Source organism: Salvelinus alpinus, chromosome 4 (assembly GCF_045679555.1).
Source record: "Salvelinus alpinus chromosome 4, SLU_Salpinus.1, whole genome shotgun sequence".
Taxonomy (NCBI): domain Eukaryota; kingdom Metazoa; phylum Chordata; class Actinopteri; order Salmoniformes; family Salmonidae; genus Salvelinus; species Salvelinus alpinus.
The window spans coordinates 73,444,312-73,468,948 of NC_092089.1; the positions used below are offsets into that span (position 1 = coordinate 73,444,312).

A 24,637-nucleotide genomic window follows, 5' to 3' on the forward strand; every position below is an offset into this window, starting at 1 on the left:
TGCTGCTGATTAAATAAACCCAGTCCATAGGTCTCACAGGAGATTGGGATCTTTGTTGTTTTCCTGTTAAATAGATATAATCGGCCAAAAATGTTTTATCTTGTCCTTAACTAAATTATTAAGAATAGCCACCCATTTTAGTTCTCACTCACTGAATTAAAAATGTATTTTTATTAAACAAAATTGATTTAATATTACAAGTTGGGGTCGTCCTAAAGGTATATGTAGCTACTGAGGGCATGTGTACAATAAGCGTGTTGTTGTCACCAAACCAGAGACATTCTGCTTGGAGAAATAAATAGCATTAACTTTCAGTGTTTTAACACACAAAGACAAGCTACTATTGTATGATATTTCACATCAAGTGGAATCTGACCTGTGGAATGGCGGAGTCGCCTTGTCGTAATGACGGTAGTCTTTGTGGCATCAGTCCAGAGCTACCTGATCGTGGTGACATGAGAGTGCTCCCTCTTATGATTCACAGGGCGCCTGGAAGAGAAGTGTTGATTGAGTGCATGGGCCATGTATCACCTGCACAAAGGGCTCTTGAGACAAGCCAGAGCAGACTTTGCTACACAAACAAGACTTCAAACCGTAGGCTCTTTCACACATGCATGAAACACCGCCATTCCTTCTGGATGTATGATAATACGGGCATCTCTTTGAGTTAAGCTATATGTTTGATATGGGTCAGCCACCTTTAATGTGTGCTCTGTTTCTATTGAGTCGTAGCATAAATGCTTTTCACCTTGAACCTGCGTAAGGTTGCAACACTAAATCTCTTTTAAAAGAGGACAGCTGACAAACCAACAATAAACACTTAATTGATGTAGAAGACACAAGCATTTCACATCCTTAATAGGAATGCAGATACATTAAATAATGTGACGCCCCAAAATTGCTCCTGTTCTTTTGACCCACTGCAACACTTTAAGTTAGGTTGGTCTTGTACCTAGTAGAGACAGTTTTTTTTACACAACACTGAATTAACATGTTGTAGTATTTTTGTTTTTGCACAGCAAGTGGTTTATGTAATTGGAGAAATAGGGACAGTTCCTTATGTCAAACACTACTCCAATACTGTGCACTGACAAAAGTAGCAATGTTATTGTAGTACATCAAATGAAATTGTATTTGTCACATGCGCCGAACACAACAGGCGTAGTAGACCTTACCGTGAAATGCTTACTTACAAGCCCTTAACCAACAATGCAGGGTAAGAAAATATTGCTAAATAAACTAAGCAAAAAAAAGTTACACAATAAGATAACAATAATGAGGCTATATACGGGGGCTACCGGTACCGAGTCAATGTGCAGGGGTACGGGTTAGTCGAGGTAATTGAGGTCATATGTACATGTAGGTAGGAGTAAAGTGACTATGCATAGATAATAAACAGCGAGTAGCAGCAGCGTAAACTGTTTAGCAGTCTTATGGCTTGGAGGTTGAAGCTGTTAAGAAGCCTTTTGGACCTAGATTTGGCGCTCCGGTGCCGCTTGCCGTGTGGTAGCAGAGAGAACAGTCTACGACTTGGGTGGCTGGAGTTTTTGATAATTTTTAGGGCTTTCCTCTGACACCACCTGGTTTAGAGGTCCTGGATGGCAGGAAGCTTGGCCCCAGTGATGTACTGGGCCGTACGCACTACCCCCTGTAGCACTTTGTGGTTGGATACCGAGCTGCTGCCATACCAGGCGGTGATGCAACCAGTCAGGATCCTCTCGATGGTGCAGCTGTAAAACCTTTGGAGGATCTGGGGACCCATGCCAAATCTTTTCAGTCTCCTGAGGAAGAATAGGCATTGTCGTGCCCTCTTCACGACTGTCTTGGTGTGTTTGGACTATGATAGTTTGTTTTTGATGGGGACACCAAGGAACTTGAAGCTCTCGACCTGCTCCACTACAGCCCCGTCGATATGATTCGGGGCGTGCTCAGCCCTCCTTTTCCTGTAATCTACGATCAGCTCATTTGTCTTGATCAAGTTGAGGGACAGCTCCTCTCTATAGGCTGTCTCATCATTGTCGGTGATCAGGCCTACCACTGTTGTGTTGTCTGCAAACTTAATGATGGTGTTGGAGTCGTGCTCAGCCACGCAGTCGTGGGTGAATAGGGAGTGCAAGATGGGAATAAGACCCCCGAGGGACCCCCATGTTGACGATCAGTGTGGCAGATGTGTTTTTGCTTACCCTTACCACCTGGGGGCGGCCCGTCAGGAAGTCCAAGATCCAGTTGCAGAGGTAGGTGTTTAGTCCCAGGGTCCTTAGCTTAGTTATGAGCTTTGAGGGCACTATGGTGTTGAACGCTGAGCTGTAGTCAATCACCAGCATTCTCACGTAGGTGTTCCTTTTGTCCAGGTAGGAAAGGGCAGTGTGGAGTGCAATAGAGATTGCGTCATCTGTGGGGCGGTATGCGAATTGGAGTGTGTCTAGGGTTTCTGGGATGATGGTGTTGGTGTGAGCCATGACCAGCCTTTCAAAACACTTCAGGGCTACAGATGTACAGTGTTACTACACATGTATAAAAGCAATATTAATGGCAAGTGTTACACACCATTACAAAACAGCAATATCATACTACAGCAGATTTTCAAATCTCAAGTATCACAGGATTGTTTATAGTTCCTTTGCAATGTCTCCATCTGGTGGACGTAAACCACAGTGGGGTTCCCCCCTTTTTGTCCCACCCAGGCTTTGATTCGATTGGACGAATATGATTTCCATAACTTCCTTTTAGCTATCCCATTGGCTACCTGAGCTGTCACTTGCCTTTACGGAACAGAACAATAACATTCAGGGGGAAAATGGCGGAGGATAGCGTCCCAGATTTAACCAGACCTCAAATGTATTTATTTGGTGAGCACGTCTGTACTGCCAAGATACATTTTAGTGCACAGTTAGTAATAGCAGACATTTTTACTTTGTTACATAGCTATAACTCTCCCAAACACACCAAATGTCTATATTAAGCTAGCAATGCATATGAGCTTCTCGCGCCAATTCAGCAATACCCTCTTTTGTTTGCAAGTTAGCTAGCTAGCAAGCTAGCAGGCTAGCTAGCTAGCTTAATTTGTTATCAATGATACTGTTACATTTCTGTTTTCAATGTAGAATGTCAACAGCTATTTGCTTAGAGTTTGCTAACCTGTGTGTTGTGAACATCAGGTTGTGCACTCAAATCGGACAAAAAGGAGTTCAAAGTCGAGGTGGAGGACGATGACGCGGATCATCAGCTGTCACTCAAAGCAGTAAGATTATGATGCCAGTTCTGAGATCGAGTTTCCATTACAGAATATCATAATATTGTAGCTAGCTAGCTACTTGGCCAACATTTCATCATGGCGTTTTAAAACAATAAAAATGTAGTAGGTCGTGACAACTGATGCATTTCACTATGCTACAACTACCGTGAGGTAATTTAATTTTAATAATTCAGCTAGCTGTATGTTCTTAAATATTCTAAATCAAGTCCATTTATTTTTACACTTTCTGCAGTATATTTATCTTTGCACCTGTGCAGACTGTGCAGAATTTCTTTTGACAAATACAATGAACACTTTTAGTTTATTTAATGGAATATCTAGTCTCTATTTCACCTGTTTCCCTTTTGTTTCATCACTTTTGGAAAATAACAGAAATCCCTTTGTACCAGTACACCACAATACCAAGTTCACCTTTGTCAACATAATGAGTAGAGATTTCTACTAGTCACAGTTCTTTGATGTGTATTTAAAGGAATAACATATTCATCAACAGACAATGTTTTTCTTTATTTTCTTTGTTTTCTGCTCGTTTCCCTACCTTTGCAAATGAGCCCGTTCCTCTCCTCTAAATAGATATCCTCATTGTAACATTCTTTCAGTCACTCTCCCTATTTGCCATCAAGCAAAGATGATGATTGACAGACAAATGAGGGAGACTGGAGGGTGTTGGCGTGTTCCAACATGGAAAAACATACAATATCATATCTGTGAAACAGCTGTTGGTGTTGCAGGTGTGCCTGGGTGCGGAGGCCGAGGATAAGTTTCACACGGTGGAGATCGAGGGCGTCACATACGACGGAAAGACCACCAAAATTCCACTGGCTGTGCTGAAGCCGTCCGTGCTGCCCTCTGTAAGTGTTTTAGAATGATGAATCGCCCTAGTTCGTGCTCTTACTCACCTTAAGCTTTAGGAATGCTCTTTTAACCCTGTCCCTTATTCCACTTTTGTAATAGCGAAAAACACTCCACTCCATTACCATGCAATTACTCAAATAACGTGTTGTTACTGTAGTAATTACAGTGTTACTACACAGGTCTACACAGATGCTACAGGTATTTTTGGCCATGACCCAAGTCACAACACTGGGCTGGATTCAATGAACCACACAACCTATTACTATCTTTCCTCACGCTACATTTGTGGCTATAGAGACAGCGACCTACGCTTGTTATTTAGTAAATACTTTCTTAACTCTATTTCTTGAACTGGATTGTTGGTTAAGGGCTTAAGCATTTCACGGTAAGGTCTTCGGCGCATGTGACAAATAAAATTAGATTTGATTATGACAAGGCCATGCCAGTGATGGGCTAATTCTCCATGATGTTAGCCTGGTTTCTCCTTAAGCAAAGATGGGCAACTTTGATGGGGGTAGGGGCCACAAAAAAAATCTGAACTCATGTGGGGCCGCAGTGGCTTGGGGGTCTATGTACCCACATCTATACCCAGACATGCAGTCAGAGCCAGCCTTAGCCTTTTGGGGACCTAAGTGCATTTTTTGGGGGGAGCCTACCAAAACAATTTATAATAATAAAATATTGCCGTTTTAAAGCAAGTTTTCTGTAATTCTACACATTTTAACATAGGGCGGAGAGAAGATATAGATATTTTATAACTAACTTAATACAAGAGAAAAATGTGCAGTTTTACAGCTAATTTCCTGCAATTCTACACATTTTGCCATAGGGTGGAGAGAAATCTTTGCCGTTTTTAAAATGATATCTGAGTGAGAGTGACTAACAAAATCAATGGGGGGCCCCCAGCTAGACTAACTTACCAATAAATAAAACGTGCTATGTGACTGACACAAGTTAAAAAGTGATGCACAACCACATTTCAAAATTGCAGCTTGTGTATTCTAATATTCTAACTCTCAGCAGTAAGTTGAGACCCTGACTGAATTCCCCCTAAACATTTTGTTTTTGGGGGGGGGATTGATCCACGATCCTAAAAAAAGGCCGCTAGTCGCCCATCCCTGTCCTAAAGTAATCCAGTTTCTGCATATTAAATGGCAAAAATCTGACTGCCGCCCTGATCCAGAGGTCCAGAGAACACTGTCGCCGTTTCTGACTTCTATTGTTGTAACATGCTTGGCTTGTTGGCTGCTGCTTGGCTTGTGTGTGTTTTGGTTCTGGTTCAGGCTTGAAAACACTAGCTGTGAGTGGATAATTGTGTTACTTTATGGACGTTATCACTACCTGAACACTTCAACAGTAGTTACTCTAATACCTACACCTGTGTTTTGTTTGGTTACCATCACCACCAGAACAATGGCCTGGCACTTAGGAATTCACATTCACAACTGGCTGCACCCACAACTTTTATATTTAACAAGCAGATACAAGTGAATAGATGTTTTGATTTTAATATGGTAATACATTAATAGATCATTTGATAAGACCCTTTTGCTAGCAGATCCATGGGATTCCTTCCCCATGGGGAAAAAGCTAGTTGAATTTACATTCTCTAATGTCATTTGTGACGTTGTACTTCTACGTTTGATAGTTTCAACTGCTCATAAATGTGAAACAATTAAAAATATTGATACTTTTATTCCTAATTTTAATGCTCTCCCCTGTTTTGCAGGTGAGTTTAGGAGGGTTTGAGATCACCCCTCCAGTAACCTTCCGTCTCCAGTCTGGCTGTGGACCAGTGTACATCAGTGGACAGCATTTTGTCAGTGAGTGACTCTTTATTTGCAGTCTGCTGGTTTAGTTGTTCGTATACTCTCTTCGGGCTTGATATAAGGTGACATTTTGACAGTACAAGACATCAGCGCTGAATGCGTAACCTAATCTCAACTTGTAGGTGTGAAGGACTCTGATGAGGAAGAGGAGGAAAACAACACATCACCTGTGAAGAGGCTGTCAAGCTTGACCTCAGGGAAGCGTCCTGCTCCGGTATGTTCCTCCTGCTGTGTTAACTCATGCAACAGGCACATAATGGGAGAAATATATTGTATTGTATTCAACTGCATACATACCATATTCCTCATCAGGCCTTGTTAACAACAGTTTTACATACATTGTGTTTATTTCCCTTTGCAGAAGAAACTGAAAATGGAGTCAGATGATGATGATGATGACAGCGATGAAGATGACGACGAGTATGAATGTTCTCGTTTGTATTTCCGGTTGTTTGGTGTGTCTTGCATCATGTGCCTTTGATGGGCCCCCATTAGATAGCCTGACAAATAGATTTTCTTGTTCTATTCATTGTAGTGATGATGACGACGATAGTGATGAAGATGAGAGTGAGGTGAAGGTACAGAAAGTTCCAGCCAAACCAACCATAAAGAAAGTAAGCCCTGTTATTCTCTGTTCTCAAACGTAGCGACCACAAGACCTTGACTAATGACACTGGGTATAGATGATGTACCTTATATGTCCACTAGGTGTCATGTTAGACAAAGACTTGTCCATGTAGACTAGTGCCAATAGGAGATCCAACAAGTAGTATTATGTCATCTTAGATAGCTAGGATTGTGACACATTTCACCAGACCTTGGAATAGCCACAGGATAAGATGTTTCACAACATAATGTAAAATGTTGTAGGCATATTTTATTGTCTTACATCAAGTCTCATTTGTGGTATTGCATATCAGTGTCAAAGACCATTTTGTCAAATTCTTGTTATTATTGCAAGTCTGGTAAACTAGACATGTTTTTAGTGCTCTGATTTGCACTCGCTGACCGGCGGCCATTTTGCTGGAGACGAAGCGGGGGAAACTTTTTCATCTTGTTCCCTCTAGTACCCATCTGGTTTTTCGAGACTAAAACACAGGGTCTGCGGGTATAATGATCGGATTTCTCCTCTGTAATCTACCTGAACACTCACTGTTTCACCAGCACCGTGCAGAGCGAGACGCAGTAAAGACAACTTGAGAAACACAGCCCACACGTCTAGGCTTGGGAATTCCCATTTCCTTAACCCCCCGCCCCTGCCCCCTCTCCTCGATAACTTACCTAGGCCTACATGTCCTGTCCCTCTGTCCTCCTGCTGTCTATCTTTCGCTTTCATTCCTCACTTTATTCTCACACACCGCCCCCCTTCTCTTGTCCAACAGTTTCTCATTGCACCTGGCCTTTGTCTTAGAACAGTGTGTGTGTGTGTGTTTGTGTGGCTGTGTATCGTTGTGTGTGTTTGTGATTTGAACTGTGCCAGGCCGAGAGAGATGAAAGCGAGGCAGATGCACATACCTGATGTGAGCACTGATTGTAGCCCCAGGGCCAGATGACAGCTGAGCCTTTCTGTCACCTGTTGATTTATTCTGCTATCCCCCTCTACAGACACACATCTTTATTCTACTTCCTCTTCTTTTCTTTGCTCTCTTAACTCTTTGTCATGCTCATACTGTATTATAGTGATGAGCAGTGACAGCATGGGTATTAATACGCTTCCTGGGTTGAAACACTGAGAGGATGGCGAGCATACTAATTACTGTTCCCCCAATACACTATTTTACTAATTTCCCATTTCCCTCCTTTTGAAGATCTGACTGAAGTAGTTTATATAGACAGGCAGGCAGTCTATTTTGACAACAGCAACACTTTTTTTGCTGTCAACATGTCGTCATCCCAAATTAAAAGATTAGTGGAAATTGGATTTTCTATTTTGTATGGTGCTTCCTGCATGTCTCCTAACTAGTTCCGTTGTCTCTCAGAGCCCGGAGCCTTTGGGGAAGAAGCCGAAAAGTGTGACATGGGCGCAGAATGGCTCACCAGGGAAACAAGGGGGACCATCAGCTAAACCTCAAACCAAGGTAGGTCAACTCTTACACCTGTTTAGACCTCTTTAGACCAACATGAAACCAGAGTAATTACTCACATCCAAATGAAGCACTGGTGTCTGCTCCCAAAAGTGGTCTTTTCATTTGGCAGGTAAATCGTAGAGTTTTCAATCTATGGGTAGGCTGGACACCTGACATTTTTAACAATGCTTTTTTCTGATAAAAACTAGTTCATTGCATCTGGCGTGGAGCCCAGTTTCATAATATTACCATATGTCCCAGCTGCTTGCCGTAGTTTTGAAGTAATCACGGAATAACAGGCCTTATTTTAGGACATTTTTCACCCTGCCAGCTCCTATTAGTTCTCTTGACCACCAACTCGCTTTCCGAACGTTCTATTTCCAGCTTATTGTTCTACGTCACAATGTCTGCTTTGATATTGTTGGCAATGAGACCTGCCCACGTTGCTGGTAGTTAAAATGTAAACAACAACAAAAAATTAGGTCGTCCCATTGTTTTCTATGGGGGAAATATAGGTATGTCTGCCTATTTCGCCAAATATCTCGCAGTGTATATATTTTCCTTTTTTTAAATAAATTGGACACCATTTTAATCACGAGAATCTCCTTTCTAATTATATAAGGCTGGGCAGTGTATTCCGTTGTCATCAAACGCTAGCCACGAAATACCTTTTGCCCTTGGAACGCTGAGCTCCCCCCATTGTTTTCCTATGGAGAGGCATGCTGGTATATTTCGCCAAATATCTCGCAATGTGTATATTTAGATTTTTTCAAGTCGGACACCATTTTAATCATGAGAATCTCCTCTTTAATTATGTAAGGTTGGGCAGTGTATTCCATTGTCATCAAACGCTACACCAGAAATAGTCAGAAGTTAAAAATGTTTTCCTACTTCATCGTTATGCAGACATAAGCACACTTGGCACCTTCGAGGTACGGATATTTACTTTCTACACAGGTTGTTATTTTTCAGTTTCGTCCTAAGAACAGATTGTAGTGGTAAAATAAAAGGGGATACATTTTTTGATGCCATTTAGGCTAAATGGAATTCTAAGAATCACTCCAGTCAAAACAGGCTCTGCCAACGTTCGATTCCATTCATTTGCTATGGGCGCACACTCGTGTTCCAGCTTAGCCAACGCTCTTTTGCCATTTTTCAGTCTTGAGTGAATTTTGACTCGTTCTATTGTCCAGCCTACTATGGGATAAGATCATGTGATTCCAAAATAGGCCTGGAGCTGAGGAGGCAAGGAGAGATTCCAAAGAGTTGTTTGTGGTTAGGCAGTTCCAAAGCAGACAGTTTAAAGGGGCAGTCCAAAAGCAGACAGTTTAAAGGTGCATTTGTGGTCTAGGCTTCAAAATAAACTCATGGAAAACACATGTTCTCTGCCAGCTAGTTTAGAGAGAAGAATCTTAATAACAGTGTTATGCTGTTGAACATGAAAAATGGAAGATATCTTTCAGCATATAGGAGTTGTGATGCGCATAGAGCATACACATCAGCTGTTTGTTCCACGAAATTGCTGTTCATGGGGGACAGTATAGAAAATCCTGCCTGCCCTAGCCACATTTATGTTAAGTTTGTCACAAGAGACTACATTTTCTGTAAATAAATCTTATTAATACCTATGTATTTCTGTAGTAGTTACACAGTCACATTTGAATGTTCACAATAAGACACATGCTTATTATGTAAGAGGTGTCTGCTCATAAGACAACTGTTCCAGAAGTACTTGCCAAACCTTCAGCAAGCTGCATTTAATTAAAGCACTGCAAAAGAATGTGATAAATCCAAGTAGCAATTAGCTCAAGACTGGTGCTTAATTACTCAGGTGGAATTTCTTGGACAGCGGCCTTACAAACCCGAGGATTGAACTCTCTCTGTGTTAAACAAACACATCTGACCCCTGAACACGTTTCCCAGGATGGGGTTTAAGACCACGACCTCTCGGCCTGACCTACCGTTTTGAGTTGCAGACCACCTTTGAAGCCAAAACAACCCTCCCTCCCACCTTTGTAACCTTCTCATTTTCCACCCCTCCTTAAGAATGCCCTAATCAGCCCCTCCACCCACCCACGTAGCCCCCCAAAGGAGTCTAGCTTAACTTGAAACAGTAGCAGTGACCTTTTGTCGCAGTCATTTCTCTCTTGTGTTGACATAAAATAGACTAGCCTCGAACAGCAACAGGTTGTTTTTGCCTTAATCAAATTACAAATGTACTTAAATTAATGTATGAGAACCTCTCATTTAGATTTTAAAATCTTCATAGCAGTGTCTCAAAAATTCAATCTCATTTTCTCTCTAACAATATGTCAGGAAAGACGCCTTCAACACTTCCTGTCATGACAAGAAATGATCAAAATCCTCACAGCACGTTGTTTCGGACTGAAAACTGTACCCTTTGTACGTGATGTCAGACACTAATGCACAATGAGGTGAGACTTGCTATGCTAATCACCCGGGGTGGTGCATAGCCCTCGGGGCAGCGTGCGGTGTGGTAGAGCGAACGCTTGCTAATCTAGCTAATTCTGTAATGGCCGCTGTTCACCACGTCATAACAGCCGTTGTTAAAATGCTAGTGGGGATTAACCAACAGGCTAACCTCCGAAACCTCCTCAGTGTTTTCCCTAAGTACATGGAATAACCAGACAAATAAAAAAAAATAGCCAGCCAGGGAGTTCTGGGATGGGGGGGTTTAGTTTTCCTCCATTTCCGCTCAGCTGCCCGCAGCCCTGTTCAGTGAGCACGCAGAGTCACTCTGCTACAGAGCAGGAGGGGAGGGTCGAGGAAAGGGGACAGTGGGAGTTAGAGGCTGAAAGGGAGGAGAGTATGGCCAAAGATGACGCATGGCCTCCTATGTAGGGGCTGAGTGAGTATGGTTGGAGAGTCAGTATCATTAGCTTTTATAACCTTCAGTCTTTTTACTTTTATCATTTTTTGGAGAATATTGAGGCTCTCTCCACTACCAATTGTTCCCGCAGTGAGGATTCAACATCTTCATCACATTTTTTCACAATTTATCTGCAGAACAAAACGCTGTGGTAGCGATTCAGTTCCCGGCGTTCACTTTGAAGACCTGTTCAAAAAGAGGCATTCGTTTGCAAACAACCCATCACTAGGCTACACTGACAAGTCACTTTAGAGATCACTGACGAGTCACTTTAGAGATCACTGACGAGTCACTGGCATGTCTTGACATGGGCTTCAAATCCTAGGAAAATACAAACAAGATCTTTGGTTTACTGTCCAGATGAGAAGCTATGGACATATAACTACGTTGTATGATTTATGAATATCAAAGAGACATAGGAGATTTACTTTATTCAGTCAGATCGACACCTTTTATGGACTAGCCAACACTTCGGTCGTCAATCAAAGCACACTAAATAGCCTATGCACCCAGACTCCATGGCTGGCTATATGAAACACGCAAAATAAAATATATTGTTTCAAAAAACAATAACTAAGTGGATTTCAACTCATCGTACACATTTACATTACATGGGACGTGTAAATTCACTCACAGTAGACGATGAAGAAGCATCATGCTCTCCCTCGTCTGTAAAAAGAAATTTGACTGAAACCCCAGTGCACAAAATTAACCAGTACCGAGAGGCAGGACAGACAGCACACTGACAAACCAGCAGTGTTCCCCTATCATCGCTCGCTTTGTGACTGACAGGCGCCTGTCCTATCAGTAGCTCACTAGAACATGCATATCGTTCATTCTAGCGGGAAAAGGCTATATAGACTTTTCTGACAAGCAAATTTAATATTTTAAATGAAAAGAAGCCTAGTTAGTTTATGGAAACTAACTAGGCTTAGGGAAAACCCTGGCCTCCTGCCAGTTTAACCCCCCAGTCCCACCCTACCTAACCCCGACCCCCTTCCCTCAGCAACCCCTCCACCCCTCTCCACAGCCTCCTCACACCCCTCGCTTCCTGGACACACCTTCTCCCAATTGCTCTCATTATGAGTGTTTGATGTCAGGGGCAGCAGGCAGGTTTCTCCCAGAGGAAGCAGGCGTTTTCTTAGTGCAGGTGACTGGTCATTAGGGTGGCTCGTCAGATCCTTTGCCAGTACCTTTCTCACCATATTTCTTAACTCTTTGTCCCGTTGTCTACGCTTTTTGGTTCCAGGAGAATGGGTCGATATGACTGTCATTTGAGTTTGTTGGTCTAAAGTTGAGTCATCTATGGTGTGTTAGTGCTTTTGATTGATGGAAGTTGAAGCAGGCTGCCTGCTCTGTGATGATGCCTCCGAGCAGACGCCACAGTCATTAAACTGTAAGATGCTCTGCCTGGGATTCTTCTGAGAAGACCTGCATCGTCACTTTTGGCAACTGATGGACACCCAGTTCAATTTGCATCTGTGTCTTGCCTACCTGTTAACGATTATTTTAATCACATCTCAAATTTTCCAGATTTTTCAATTGTGCTGCTTGAATAAAGTTGAGAGGGAAAAAAGTTTTTTTAGTCTTGGGAGTCGGAAGTTTCTCAGCGAACCGTCGTTTGTCTCCTTACCCGCTCTCCAATGCCCCCCTACAAGACACCAAAGGGACAATTACTACCTCACTCAGACTTTGCCGGCAGAAGTGTCATCATGACCATGTGTTTGAATCGGAGACGAGCGATTACCTGAAATGCTAGCGTGCAAGTGATTAAGTCACATGTCCCATCTGTAATCAGTGTCTGGCGCAGATTAAACAGCATGCTCTGTCTATCTATCAGCTGTTTCAGGTCCACAGCTGTCATTTGGAAGTGGAGAGCCGCCCCCAAATAATAAATACGCCGGGCTTTTCTTGGCCGGGAGCCAGTGGCATGTGGGCTTTTTAGAGTCGGAGGTGTGAGGGTGTGTGTGTATATTTGTGCGTTTCTTTTGTCCTCTAATTTTATACCTTTGATCTGTGGGATGAATGTCGATTTCTGCTGAGGAAAGAGAAGATTATTGCATTCTCCAAAGGGAAGAAAAAAAGAACCATGGTCTTGTTTTTTAACCGTTCGGTTCAATCTACTTCTTAAACCCGTGTCTACTTTTGTAAAGAGGCGTAGTTTCCAAAAAAGAGGTTCCTTTATTCATCCCACAATTAAGATACTGTATCTAGTCTCTGTTATTATTTCAGGTAATGATCAGTGTTTACACATTACTTTCAATATGCTTCAAATACAATGGTTTGAATTAGCAACAAGCCTCTTGTCACTGTCCGGATCCACACACTTGTTGTGGACGCACACAAACTGATGTTGCCGTGGTGATTCTGAGTGACATATAATTCGAACGTGTTAACTTTGAATATGCTATCGTCATTGGCTCCCATCACCTCTTTAGCTGCTATCTTCACATCAGTTATTGTACAGTTGAAGTCGGAAGTTTACATACAGATTAGCCAAATACATTTAAACTCAGTTCTTCACAATTCCTGACATTTAATCCAAGTAAAAATTCCCTGTCTTAGGTCAGTTAATATCACCACTTTATTTTAAGAATGTGAAATGTCAGAATAATAGTAGAGAGAATTATTTCTTTCTTTCATCACATTCCCAGTGGGTCAGAAGTTTAAATACACTCAATTAGTATTTGGTAGCATTGTCTTTAAATTGTTTAACTTGGGTCAAATGTTTCGGGTAGCCTTCCACAAGCTTCCCACAATAAGTTAGGTGAATTTTGGCCCATTCCTCCTGACAGAGCTGGTGTAACTGAGTCAGGTTTGTAGGCCTCCTTCCTCGCACACGCTTTTTCAGTTCTGCCCACAAATTTTCTATAGGATTGAGGTCAGGGCTTTGTGATGGCCACTCCAATACCTTGACTTAGTTGTCCTTAAGCCATTTTGCCACAACTTTGGAAGTATGCTTCGGGTCATTGTCCATTTGGAAGATCCATTTGCGACCAAGCTTTAACTTCCTGACTGATGTCTTGAGATGTTGCTTCAATATATCCACATACTTTTCCTACCTCATGATGCCATCTATTTTGTGAAGTGCACCAGTCCCTCCTGCAGCAAAGCACCCCCACAACATGATGCTGCCTCCCCCCTTCGGCTTGCAAGCCTTTTTATGGCGGTTTTGGAGCAGTGGCTTCTTCCTTGCTAAGCGGCCTTTCAGGTTAAGTCGATATAGTAGTCGTTTTACTGTGGATATAGATACTTTTGTACGCGTCTCGTTCCTGAGCGGTATGACGGCTGCGTGTTCCCATGGTGTTTATACTTGCGTACTATTGTTTGTACAGATGAACGTGGTACCTTCAGGCGTTTGGAAATTTCTCCCAAGGATGAACCAGACTTGTGGAGGTCTACAATTGTTTTCTGAGGTCTTGGCTGATTTCTTTTGATTTTCCCATGATGTCAAGCAAAGAGGCACTGAGTTTGAAGGTAGGCCTTGAAATACATCCACAGGTACACCTCCAATTGACTCAAATTATGTCAATTAGCCTATCAGAAGCTTCTAAAGCCATGACATAATTTTCTTGAATTTTCCATGTCAACTTAGTGTATGTAAACTTCTGACCAACTGGAATTGTGATACAGTGAATTATAAGTGAAATAATCTATCTTTAAACAATTGTTGGAAAAATGACTTGTGTCATGTACAAAGTAGATGTCCTAACCGACTTGCCAAAACTGTAGTTTGTTAACAAGACATTTGTGGAGTGGTTGAAAAACAAGTTTTAATGACTCCAACCCAAGTGTATGTAAACTTCCAACTTCAACTGTATGTTTATATCTAACATTCAAAACAGCAAAGATCTTTTCAAAACCTTTTGACATCATGCACCATCATTTATTGATTTAAAAAAATATATATTTGACCTTTATTTAACTAGGCAAGTCAGTTAAGAACAAATTCTTATTTACAATGACGGCCTTGAGCACGGTTACATGTACATACACAATAATATGATTATTGTGCGTAGTCGGATTGATTTAATAGTTTGTTTAAAACCTTTACATGCTTTGCAAGAAGAACGATTTCCATAAGAATCCTTTTCACATGACAAATCTGATATCAGGCTACCGATGGGACTTTTGATAAATGCAGAAAATCGATTAAAATAAGACGTTCTACGGCAGTGGCCATGTTATTTTTGCGATACCGTTTTGATTCTCAGTTCTGACATATGGACTTTGTATGTGAAAGCTCTTTCTAAGATGTGTGCTTTCAGTTTTTCTGAACTCACTTCACTCGTGCATAAAAGGGGGAGGTTTGTGCTACCGGTGCTGGCACATGTACAGATCAAATACACCGCTGGAACATCGATTTAAGCTGTTTACATGTCCTAATAATTAGAGGGATTGCTCAGAATCAGGTGTTTTAATCGGTGTATGCTTACTTTGATTATGACCGATTAAAGATAAGCAGAGTAAGGTGTTTACTTGACTATTGCCATACTCGGCCTACTGCCATAATCAATTTAATATCGAATTATTAGTCTCCATGTAAACGTACTCATTAACCCTTTACACTCGTTTGAATTGGCCTATATGGATAGGGCTAAGTTGAAATGTTTCTAACAGAGAAAATATGAAAAGCATATGCATGACCATCGTAGCAATTGAAAGAGAACAGCTTGGAGATCATGGGGAAATTATTAGACCAAAGTTGAGGACACAACAGTTCACCTGACAAGACTGAATCCAAACACACTGTTACACTGTTGATTTTATGTGAATTTTACATTTACTGTAATTTTCACCTCATTTGTTAACAAATTCTGAAAGTATTCTGGATACATTCAGTAACATGATTAGAATATTCCTGGAAAATGTGGAGTAGATGCAACATAGACCAACACAGGTTCATTCTGTTCAGAACAACACAGGGCATGATGCCATGTCATCTTGTAACTGTACATCAAACATAGTGATCGTGAACGTTGACACTGTACAGTGCCTTCGGAAGGTATTCAGACCCCTTGACTTTTTCCACATTTTGTTACATTACAGACTTATTCCAAAATGTATTAAATAAATAAAAATCCTCAGCAATCTACACAGAATACCCCATAATGACAAAGCGAAACATGTTTTTAGACATTTTTGCTAATTTTTTAAATTATAAAACAGAAATACCTTATTCACCTAAGTATTCAGCCCCTTTGCAATGAGACTGGAAATTGAGCTCAGGTACATCCTGTTTCCGTTGATCATCCTTGAGATGTTTCTACAACTTGATTGTAGTCCACCTGTGGTAAATTCAATTGATTGAACATGGTTTCGAAAGGCACACACCTGTCTATATAAGGTCTCACAGTTGAAAGTGCATGTCAGAGAAAAAAACTGGGAGGTGAGCAAGAACCTGATGGTCACTCTGACAGAGCTCTAGTGTTCCTCTGTGGAGATGGGAGAGAACCTTCCAGAAGGACAACACTCTCTAGCACTCCACCAATCAGGTCTTTATGGTAGAGTGGCCCGGCGGAAGCCACTCCTCAATAAAAGGCACATGACAGCCCGCTTGGAGTTTGCCAAAAGGCACCTAAATACTCTCAGACCATGAGAAACAAGATTCTCTAGTCTGATGAAACCAAGATTGAACTCTTTGGCCTGAATGCCAAGCGTCACGTCTGGAGGAAACTTGGCAGTATCCCTACTTGGAAGCATGGTGGTGTCAGCATCATGCTGTGGGGATGTTTTTCAGTGGCAGGGACTGGGAGACTAGTTAGGATCAAGGCAAAAATGAATGGAGCAAAGTACAGAGATATCCTTGATGATAACCTGCTCCAGAGCACTCAGGTCCTCAGACTGGGGTGAAGATTCACCTTCCAACAGGACAATGACCCTAAGCACACAGCCAAGACAACGCGGCTTCAGGACAAGTCTCTGAATGTCCTTGAGTGGCCCAGCCAGAGCCTGGACTTGAACCCAATCGAACATCTCTGGAGAGACCTGAAAATAGCTGTGCAGCGATGCTCCCCATCCAACCTGACAGAGCTTGAGAGGATCTGCATAGAAGAATGTGAGAAACTCCCCAAATACAGGTGTGCCAAGCTTGTAGTGTCATACCCAAGAAGACTCGATGCTGTAACCGTTGCCAAAGGTGCTTCAAGAAAGTACTGAGTAAAGTGTCTGAATACTTATGTAAATGTTTATTATTTTCTATAATTTACCCCCAAAAATTACAAACCTGTTTTTGTTTTGTCATTATGTAGTATTGTGTGAGTTGGGAAACAATTTAAACCATTTTAGAATAAGGCTGTAACATAGCAAAATGTGGCAAAATGTGGCAAAAGTCAAGTGGTCTGAATACTTCCCGAAGTGACTGTATGTGACATGAGTTTTATGATATGGTAATGTAAGTGCACATTTGGACTAACGAGTGTTTGGCTTGCTTGTATGACATCAAAACGTTATTTATTATAATCCTCTGAATTTACAGCATTTCCCTCACTCAGACAATAAAAAATGTGCAAAAGTTGCCCAATTAGGAGGAGGGATGGGGGCAACTTTTTATCACGCACGGTGCTGAAGTTCAGAACGGCTGTCAGTCAAAACCCATACAGCGCTGTGAAGCGCAGAGCCAGAGCTGTGATGTAATGTATAGCATTTTACTGTATAGCCACTGCATTCCAATTTAGGCGTATGTGTAAATTAAAGGTGATTCTGATCAGTGCCCAAATCTGCCATTTTCAACCCGTACAAGTGTAAAGGGCAACCACTGTAACGTCAAGACGCTAATACGCACAACTGGAGAGGTAATATGATGCTCTTCACAAAACCCTGATAGGAGGTTTAGGTCGGGTGCCGGTCATTATTTTCACTGTACTACGGTGCTGGTGCGGGTATTTTTTTTTTAAGGCATCTGTCAAGTGTTCACTAGGATCAAAAATGTTACTCCATGGTCATAATAAAAGCACTCTTTCTTTTAGTTATTTCTTCAGTCGCCTGACAGAAAGCCTCTCCAAGAAGGTCCCTCTCCCCTAGTTTCAAACACAGCTCCAGCCGTCAATGAAACCCTGCAATCACAGTGGATTCCAGCCGGTCCGGCATGTAGGAACAGGCTCCCTGCTTGTGTAACATGCAGCCGCGGCGTATGGCGTGTCAAAGTGTGTCACACTCACACACTCCTAATTGAGGACCTCTGGGGCCTAGTCCGCACGGCTCTGGACACACCTGTAGCCCTGTTAATGCTATGTTGGCGGAGAGCTCTGTGAGGCTCACACACACTGTGTGTGCGGACGCTGCTTTTCTCATGAGATAGTGACCCGTTTCACAGTGTCAGTCTGGGGGAGTTAACCTGCCACTGAAAAACAAATCTTTTTTCTGCTCCTCTTGGCAAACAACTCTCCCCAGAGCTCTGTTGCTCAACGCTAAAGTCTGGGCTTGCCCTCAACTGCTTGGAAGCAATAAAAGGATAATTTGTACCCACCATATTTGTCAAAAGGTGGTGTAATTAGGGTAGAATGTTGTGTGTGTTTGCTTTAATCCCCTTCCAGCTGGTTGCTCTCACCCCAATAGAGGAACCTTTCTCACTCACAGTAAATAGGTCAGGATAGGGGCTGGAACCAGCGCACTGAGCACAGCCTGGGCTGGCCAATTCACGAGCTACAACCAGTGACTTGATGCCAGTTGGGAATAGGGATGGGCACTTGAAATTATTTCACTATTCAAATAATATGTTATTTTTTCTGATATCCGTGTTGTCGAAATACATGTTTTAAGGATTTTTTTTTTTTTTTTTTACTTCATTGGAGACTTGCTTGCGTGACTCGAGAGAGAGGCCAGTGCACTGCGCTCTGCTTGTTTCAGCAGACGGCTGGGGGAAGGGCGAGAGAGGAGCAGTGGCCGGTGTGTGACAGTCTGTATGGCACGGAGGAAGAGAGATAGCGAAAGCAGCCAAACTGACTCGCGCTAGTAGTTAGACAAACTTGTTGCTGCAATAGGTTATCTATCATCCCATCTGTTAGTACCTGTCTTGACTGCATCAAATCGTTGTAAAGAAACTAGCTAGCTACAGTAGCCAGTTAGTTAGCCAGCTAGCTAGCCTGTTAAACTCTGAGTGGATGTTTTGGGCCCTGTACAGAGCCCTGTGAGAAAATGTTCAACAGAAAATAGCAAGTGACATATCATTTGAAAGTTACAGGTCTTGTCTTTTTGGAAATCAAACTTAAATCTTACTGCCAGACAGGTGATATATTTACATCAATGGATAGGTAGAGACTTCAGCTTCCTCCTCATATATGTAAATCATTCCTGTACGACATTGCACAAGCCCTGCGCATCCATTAGGTAAAAGGTCAGACAGTTTAAAATTATTATTTTTTAAATCCTTTTGGAACAGACATTGTTGACATATTTTATCTCAAACCTAGACCTTCAAATTTCTTATTCCATGGGGACAATTGGGGGACCCCCCCCCCAAATTCTAAATTAAACTAAATTTCAGGTTTAATTTAATGTATGTAATGTCATTTAATGAATGTAATGGTCTATCCTTGTAGGCTATGTAGCAATTTTTAGACAAAGCCTTTTCATTGTTAAATAGGCCTATATGTTTATTTTCAGCTAAAAAATGAATACTCTCCCAAGTAATCGAATACTAACGGCCCCTTTAATATTCGAATAACCATGCCCATCTCTAGTTGGGATCGTGCAAATGGCCTAGATGTCACTCATAGATACATTGACAGGATGTACTTGGAGGGTTTTGGCCAATGGACAGGGGTTTTCTTATAGGGTGAAGGAATACACTAAAAACCTATGTAGCCTACATTGAGACTAGTGATTATTGACAGCCATCTAGACATAGCCTAAGTGTCAACCTTTCAGTTAGGCTGGTTAGTTACTGGAACAAGCACACCACTGAATGATACTGTGAATGATGTTGATCTTGTTTGACTTGCAGACACCAGTGGGAGGAAAAGAAAAAAGACAGAAGGAAAAGTCTGGAGCTGGCCCATCCAATGTTCTCACCGTGCCCGAAATCAAGAGCAAGCTAGTGTCGGCTGCCAAAGAGGTAACACAGTTGTTTTCATGCTTCCAACATAGAGCTTTGAGAAAATGCTGCTCCATATCTTAAAGGCCCAATGCAACAGATTATCGCGATATCAAATAATTTATGGGTAACAATTAAGTACCTTAGTGTAATTGTTTTTCAGTTAAAATGCAACAAAAACAACAAAAATCAACAACAAAAAACTATTCTCGAGCAATCATTTTGCTAGGACTGTCTGGGAGTGGTCTGAGTGAGCACTTATAAGAGGGGCCTAATGTGAGGGATATGTAACCTGAAAACTTATTGGCAGACATGTTTAGAACGCTCTTTGTTATTGGTCTATTAATTTATACCGCTTAGTAATGTCACCAGGCAAGCAAAAACTCCACCAATGTAAAAGATGCCGATTAGAAAGTCCTGTGTAAATTGTATTTCCAACCAGCAACTATCAGGAAATAACACTGATCACATTTTTTCATACTTTTACAGTGTTCATTTCATCAGCTGTTGTACTATATTATACAAAACACAGGAAAAACAGAATTTTGACTGCACTGGGCCTATTAGCAAAAGTCCACGGGTTATCTTTAATAGTGGTGATTCCTCCCTCTGCATGGTTGCATACATAACATGCCATAAACACCGTAGTTGTCTTGGCAACAAAAGTATTTTCTGAAGACAATTCAGCAGTACATATTTAGGGAGAACGGATGTCAAGTTTTTCCCCTCTGAGGCTACAGCGAAGCCTTAGTGGAACACATGATGCACCTCCTCCAGAGTGTGTGCGAATAACCTCTGACCTTGCCAATGGCCACCAGGCCTGTTGTGGGGTACTGACCACTGGCGCTCACACAGCCATGACGTCATACAGAGGGATTAGCTTCTTGTCTTCTTCTCTTACAGCCACTTCAGACTGGATGGACCACACATGTGGACCACATACCGTAGCGCTGCGTCAACTTTACACCGCCACCTCATATTTGCCTCGTGTGAATGATACAGAATTGTAGGCTATACATGTTATGTAATATTGGTAATAATGTTTTTTTCCCTCCAGTTTGATTTAATGTCTCACCCAGATGAAACATATTTACTGGCTCTTTTCCATCAGGGAAAACCTTTTCCAAAGACCGAGCAGAAGTTTGAAAACTATGCGAAAAGTGCTTTCAGGATGTCAGATAGAAAAGTAAGTATTTTTCTTGTCTTGGTAGTGAAAGCTGTTTTTGTAGCAGCAGCATTGCAGTAGATCGTTTAGATAACGATTGCCATTAATTGCCGAATACATTTTTTAATATATAACACCTAGCTTAAAAACAAAAGGTTTTGCCCACCGTGTCCCAGTTATTTCAGATAGTTTTGTTGCAGTGAAATATGTTCATGTTGGGTCTGCGGTCTCTTAAGGGATAGAATGGGAGTAGACCTGCTGAGGCAAAGTCTTCCCCATTTGATATACTGCCGTAGTTCTCTACCAAGTGTCTTTTGTAGCCCTAATGAACGGACCGGAGGTATGCGAATGGTACCAGTCTCTCACATGTTCAAGGTCTTTGACTAAGTGAAGGAATATTTCTCTGGGGGGGACTAGACTCTTGTACTACCTGTTCTTAGAAATGCTGACGTAACGCAGGGACTCTATGTACATTTAAGATTGTTTTTACTCACGTCATTGCAGCACCTAGTTGTAGTTTACTTGCAGTATTTAAGTTAAAGAGTCCTTTTATCTTCACCACATGGGGCCAAGATGGTATTCACTAATCACCATTATATCCCAGTTTAGTTTCTGGGAAACAATTGGAATTGGAATGTTTGTGTCAAACAAAAAAAAGCACTTTTAAATGGGAGTGCGTGCATTTATTGTGTGTGTATGTGCAAGAGTGTGAATGTGTGTGTGTGTGTGTGTGTGTGTGTGTGTGTGTGTGTGTGTGTGTGTGTGTGTGTGTGTGTGTGTGTGTGTGTGTGTGTGTGTGTGTGTGTGTGTGTGTGTGTGTGTGTGTGTGTGTGTGTGTGTGTGTGTGTGTGTGCGCTAGGAAGGGTCACAAACCAGGTTCTCTTTTTATTAATGAGGAACCCTTTGAGATCCCACAGCCTGACATGTTAAGGCCTCCATTACGATTGTGCTGTCAGCAGCAGCAGCAGCAGCAGTTGTTTGTGCAGGTGAAAACTCTATAGACTGCAAGGTGCGGTCAGAGGGAGGCTTGATCCCAGTGTGTAGAACACATCTGTGGAAGCGATTTGGTTCCAAAGACTCTGAGATGTGTCAGACTCCTAGTCATTCTTTCTGGTATGTACTATTGCCCCCACCCAACCCCTTGTACCCCTAAATGCCGTCTCAGTTCATTGTTCCCCAGGCAAGGCAAGGCAAGGCGCCCACTAAAGGCATTCTGTAGTAAAAGTGAGTCATAGACTCATAACTCTCTGCTATGCAGCACGTCATTTGGATGCATTATAATTAGTCTCTCTCTCTCTCTCTCTCTCTCTCTCCCTCTCTCTCTCTCTCTCTCTCTCTCTCTCTCTCTCTCTCTCTCTCTCTCTCTCTCTCTCTCTCTCTCTCTCTCTCTCTCTCTCTCTCTCTCTCTCTCTGTCATACAGGTGGTTAGAGACCTCTGGAACTTTGTACAAACATTGAAAACAGAGAAGAAATAAGTAATTGTATTTCTTACAGTTACATTAGATACGTTTTGCTTTCTCTATGCTTTTATTTCCCCAAGAACGTTGAAGGTGCAATGTTTAAACCCATTACTAAGAGCATCAGTGAATACGTGTAACAATGTCACCCCTGCTAAAGAACTGGTTGTTAGCCTACTGTTGGTGTCCATCAGGATACCCTAGGCCTTTAAACTATGGTGATGTTTTGCCAACTGTTTTATATGTTAAATATGACCCAGCCTATTAAAGGAATAATTCATACATCATTTTCAAATTGCATAGGCTGTTGTCCGTCGACCCAGTTTTAGGTGCATATGTGGGTTATTTAGTTAATTTCACCAGCATCTGGTTAGCTCAGTTAGCTAACCAGATGCTGGTTAGCATTCTTAGCATGTCCATTAGTATCATTTGTGGCAATGCTAGGATAAACATTCCAAAGCAACCACATCACTCCAGAAGATGATTTCATTACCGTTGCTTTGTGAAGTAACTGGGTTGATAGACGGAAGCCTAGGTAAGTTCGGAAAATATGTTATTATCATGTATTTTTAGTGAACTGTTCCTTGAAGGATTGTGTTTGTATAAATCCTGAAGACATTGTTGTTTGTAAATAGTGCGTACAATTAAATGTGCTATGATGGCAGCTTCAGAATACTGTAGATCTGTGTAATTATGGTTATTCGATCTCCTATGGTTCTGGCTTCTGTATTTTAGTTTTTCCTGTTCATTTGAACATTTCTCTCTAGTTTAGCATGTTTCTTTTTGGTTTTTTTAATCCTGTAAACACGTTATGTTTTGGTCTTATGTTCTAGCAAGGTTAGTTGTTAATAGTGTACTGGAAAATATACTGCTAGTCAAGACATGGTTTCCTAGCCCTCTTAAATTTGATGTTTTGGTAAGTGTATTGAGTGTGGAATGATAAGATACTGTTGTTAACCCATTTATGAGTAAAATGTCAAGAGAATGGCAAATGTTTATTAAAGACATTTCATCACTCACTGAGAAAAACGATCAATGAACCACATACTCCATTCACTGCAATTGGATTTTGCGCTTACCCAATTGGATCTTACATGTTTATTATATTTGGGCTGCTTTTCAGTTGCATGGTGTGAAAGTCGACAGGAGGAAGAAAGGCATTGGTCAATTTCATGAGAGTACTTGTAATTTGATTTGCTATTTGAAGGATTCTTGATACGTACGATGCATGTCAGTTCATAGTGGTTGTTTATTTATGGCTTGTTAAGATCAACGTATTTGTCAATTTTTATCTGTCTGTTTTTTCTACCTTTTACCAGAATAAACCAAATCTAACCCTGTGGCGTTTGTAAAACAGCTTCACTTTTAGTAGAGTAATCAGACAGCTGTCAACACCTGGCTTTCACACTTAGGCTCCTTTCACTAAATTCATACTGTAGTCTACACTCAGTTTTTCACAATTCCTGACATTTAATCCAAGTAAAAATTCCCTGTTTTAGGTCAGTTAGGATCACCACTTTATTTTAAGAATGTGAAATTGTCACGCCCTGACCTGAGATATCTCTGTTTTCTTTATATTTTGGTTAGGTCAGGGTGTGACTAGGGTGGGTACGTTAGTTTTTGTATTGTCTAGGGTTTTTTGTAAGTCTAGGGTTTTTGTAGGTCTAGGGATTTGTATGTCTATGGTGGCCTGTTATGGTTCCCAATCAGAGGCAGCTGTTTATCGTTGTCTCTGATTGGGGATCATATTTAGGTAGCCATTTACCTTTTGGTGTTCGTGGGTTCTTGTTCTATGTTTAGTTGGCTGTCTGCACTACTCATATTAGCTTCACGGTTCGTTTTGTTATTTTGTTCGTTTGTTCAGTGTTTGTTCTTATAATAAAGAAGAATGTACGCTTACCACACTGCGCCTTGGTCTCGTCCTTACAACGGCCTTGACAGAAATGTCAGAATAATAGTAAAGAGAATTATTTATTTCAGCTTTTATTTCTTTCATCACATTCCCAGTGGGACAGAAGTTTACATACACTCAATTAGTATTTGGTAGCATTGCCTTTAAATTGTTTAACTTGGGTCAAATGTTTC

At 41.5% G+C, this 24,637-nt stretch overlaps 1 protein-coding gene across 2 annotated transcripts; it reads left to right on the forward strand.

Moving 5' to 3' along the window:
* Positions 1–2,758: 2,758 nt before the first annotated feature.
* npm1b (nucleophosmin 1b) lies at positions 2,759–24,451 on the forward strand. Of its 2 annotated transcripts, XM_071398954.1 has the most exons (11): positions 2,759–2,849; positions 3,159–3,241; positions 3,988–4,107; positions 5,841–5,934; positions 6,063–6,154; positions 6,302–6,360; positions 6,476–6,554; positions 7,920–8,018; positions 19,841–19,951; positions 21,042–21,116; positions 22,517–24,451. In XM_071398954.1, exons 1-11 carry the CDS (start codon positions 2,798–2,800, stop codon positions 22,568–22,570), a joined length of 918 nt encoding a protein of 305 aa, XP_071255055.1. In that variant the 5' UTR covers positions 2,759–2,797; the 3' UTR covers positions 22,571–24,451. The 2 variants fall into 2 exon arrangements, with proteins under 2 accessions (XP_071255055.1, XP_071255056.1); XM_071398955.1 differs by lacking the exons at positions 21,042–21,116; positions 22,517–24,451 and adding an exon at positions 20,834–21,001.
* Positions 24,452–24,637: the final 186 nt, after the last annotated feature.

What these genes read in the sequence shown, in the direction of transcription:
- npm1b (XM_071398954.1), top strand. Translation starts at nt 2,798, where the DNA reads ATGGCGGAGGATAGCGTCCCAGATTTAACCAGACCTCAAATGTATTTA. An exon ending in ATCAGCTGTCACTCAAAGCA is followed by an intron (nt 3,242 to 3,987) that starts GTAAGATTATGA and finishes TTGGTGTTGCAG; the next exon opens with GTGTGCCTGGGTGCGGAGGC. An exon ending in TCAGGATGTCAGATAGAAAA is followed by an intron (nt 21,117 to 22,516) that starts GTAAGTATTTTT and finishes TCTGTCATACAG; the next exon opens with GTGGTTAGAGACCTCTGGAA.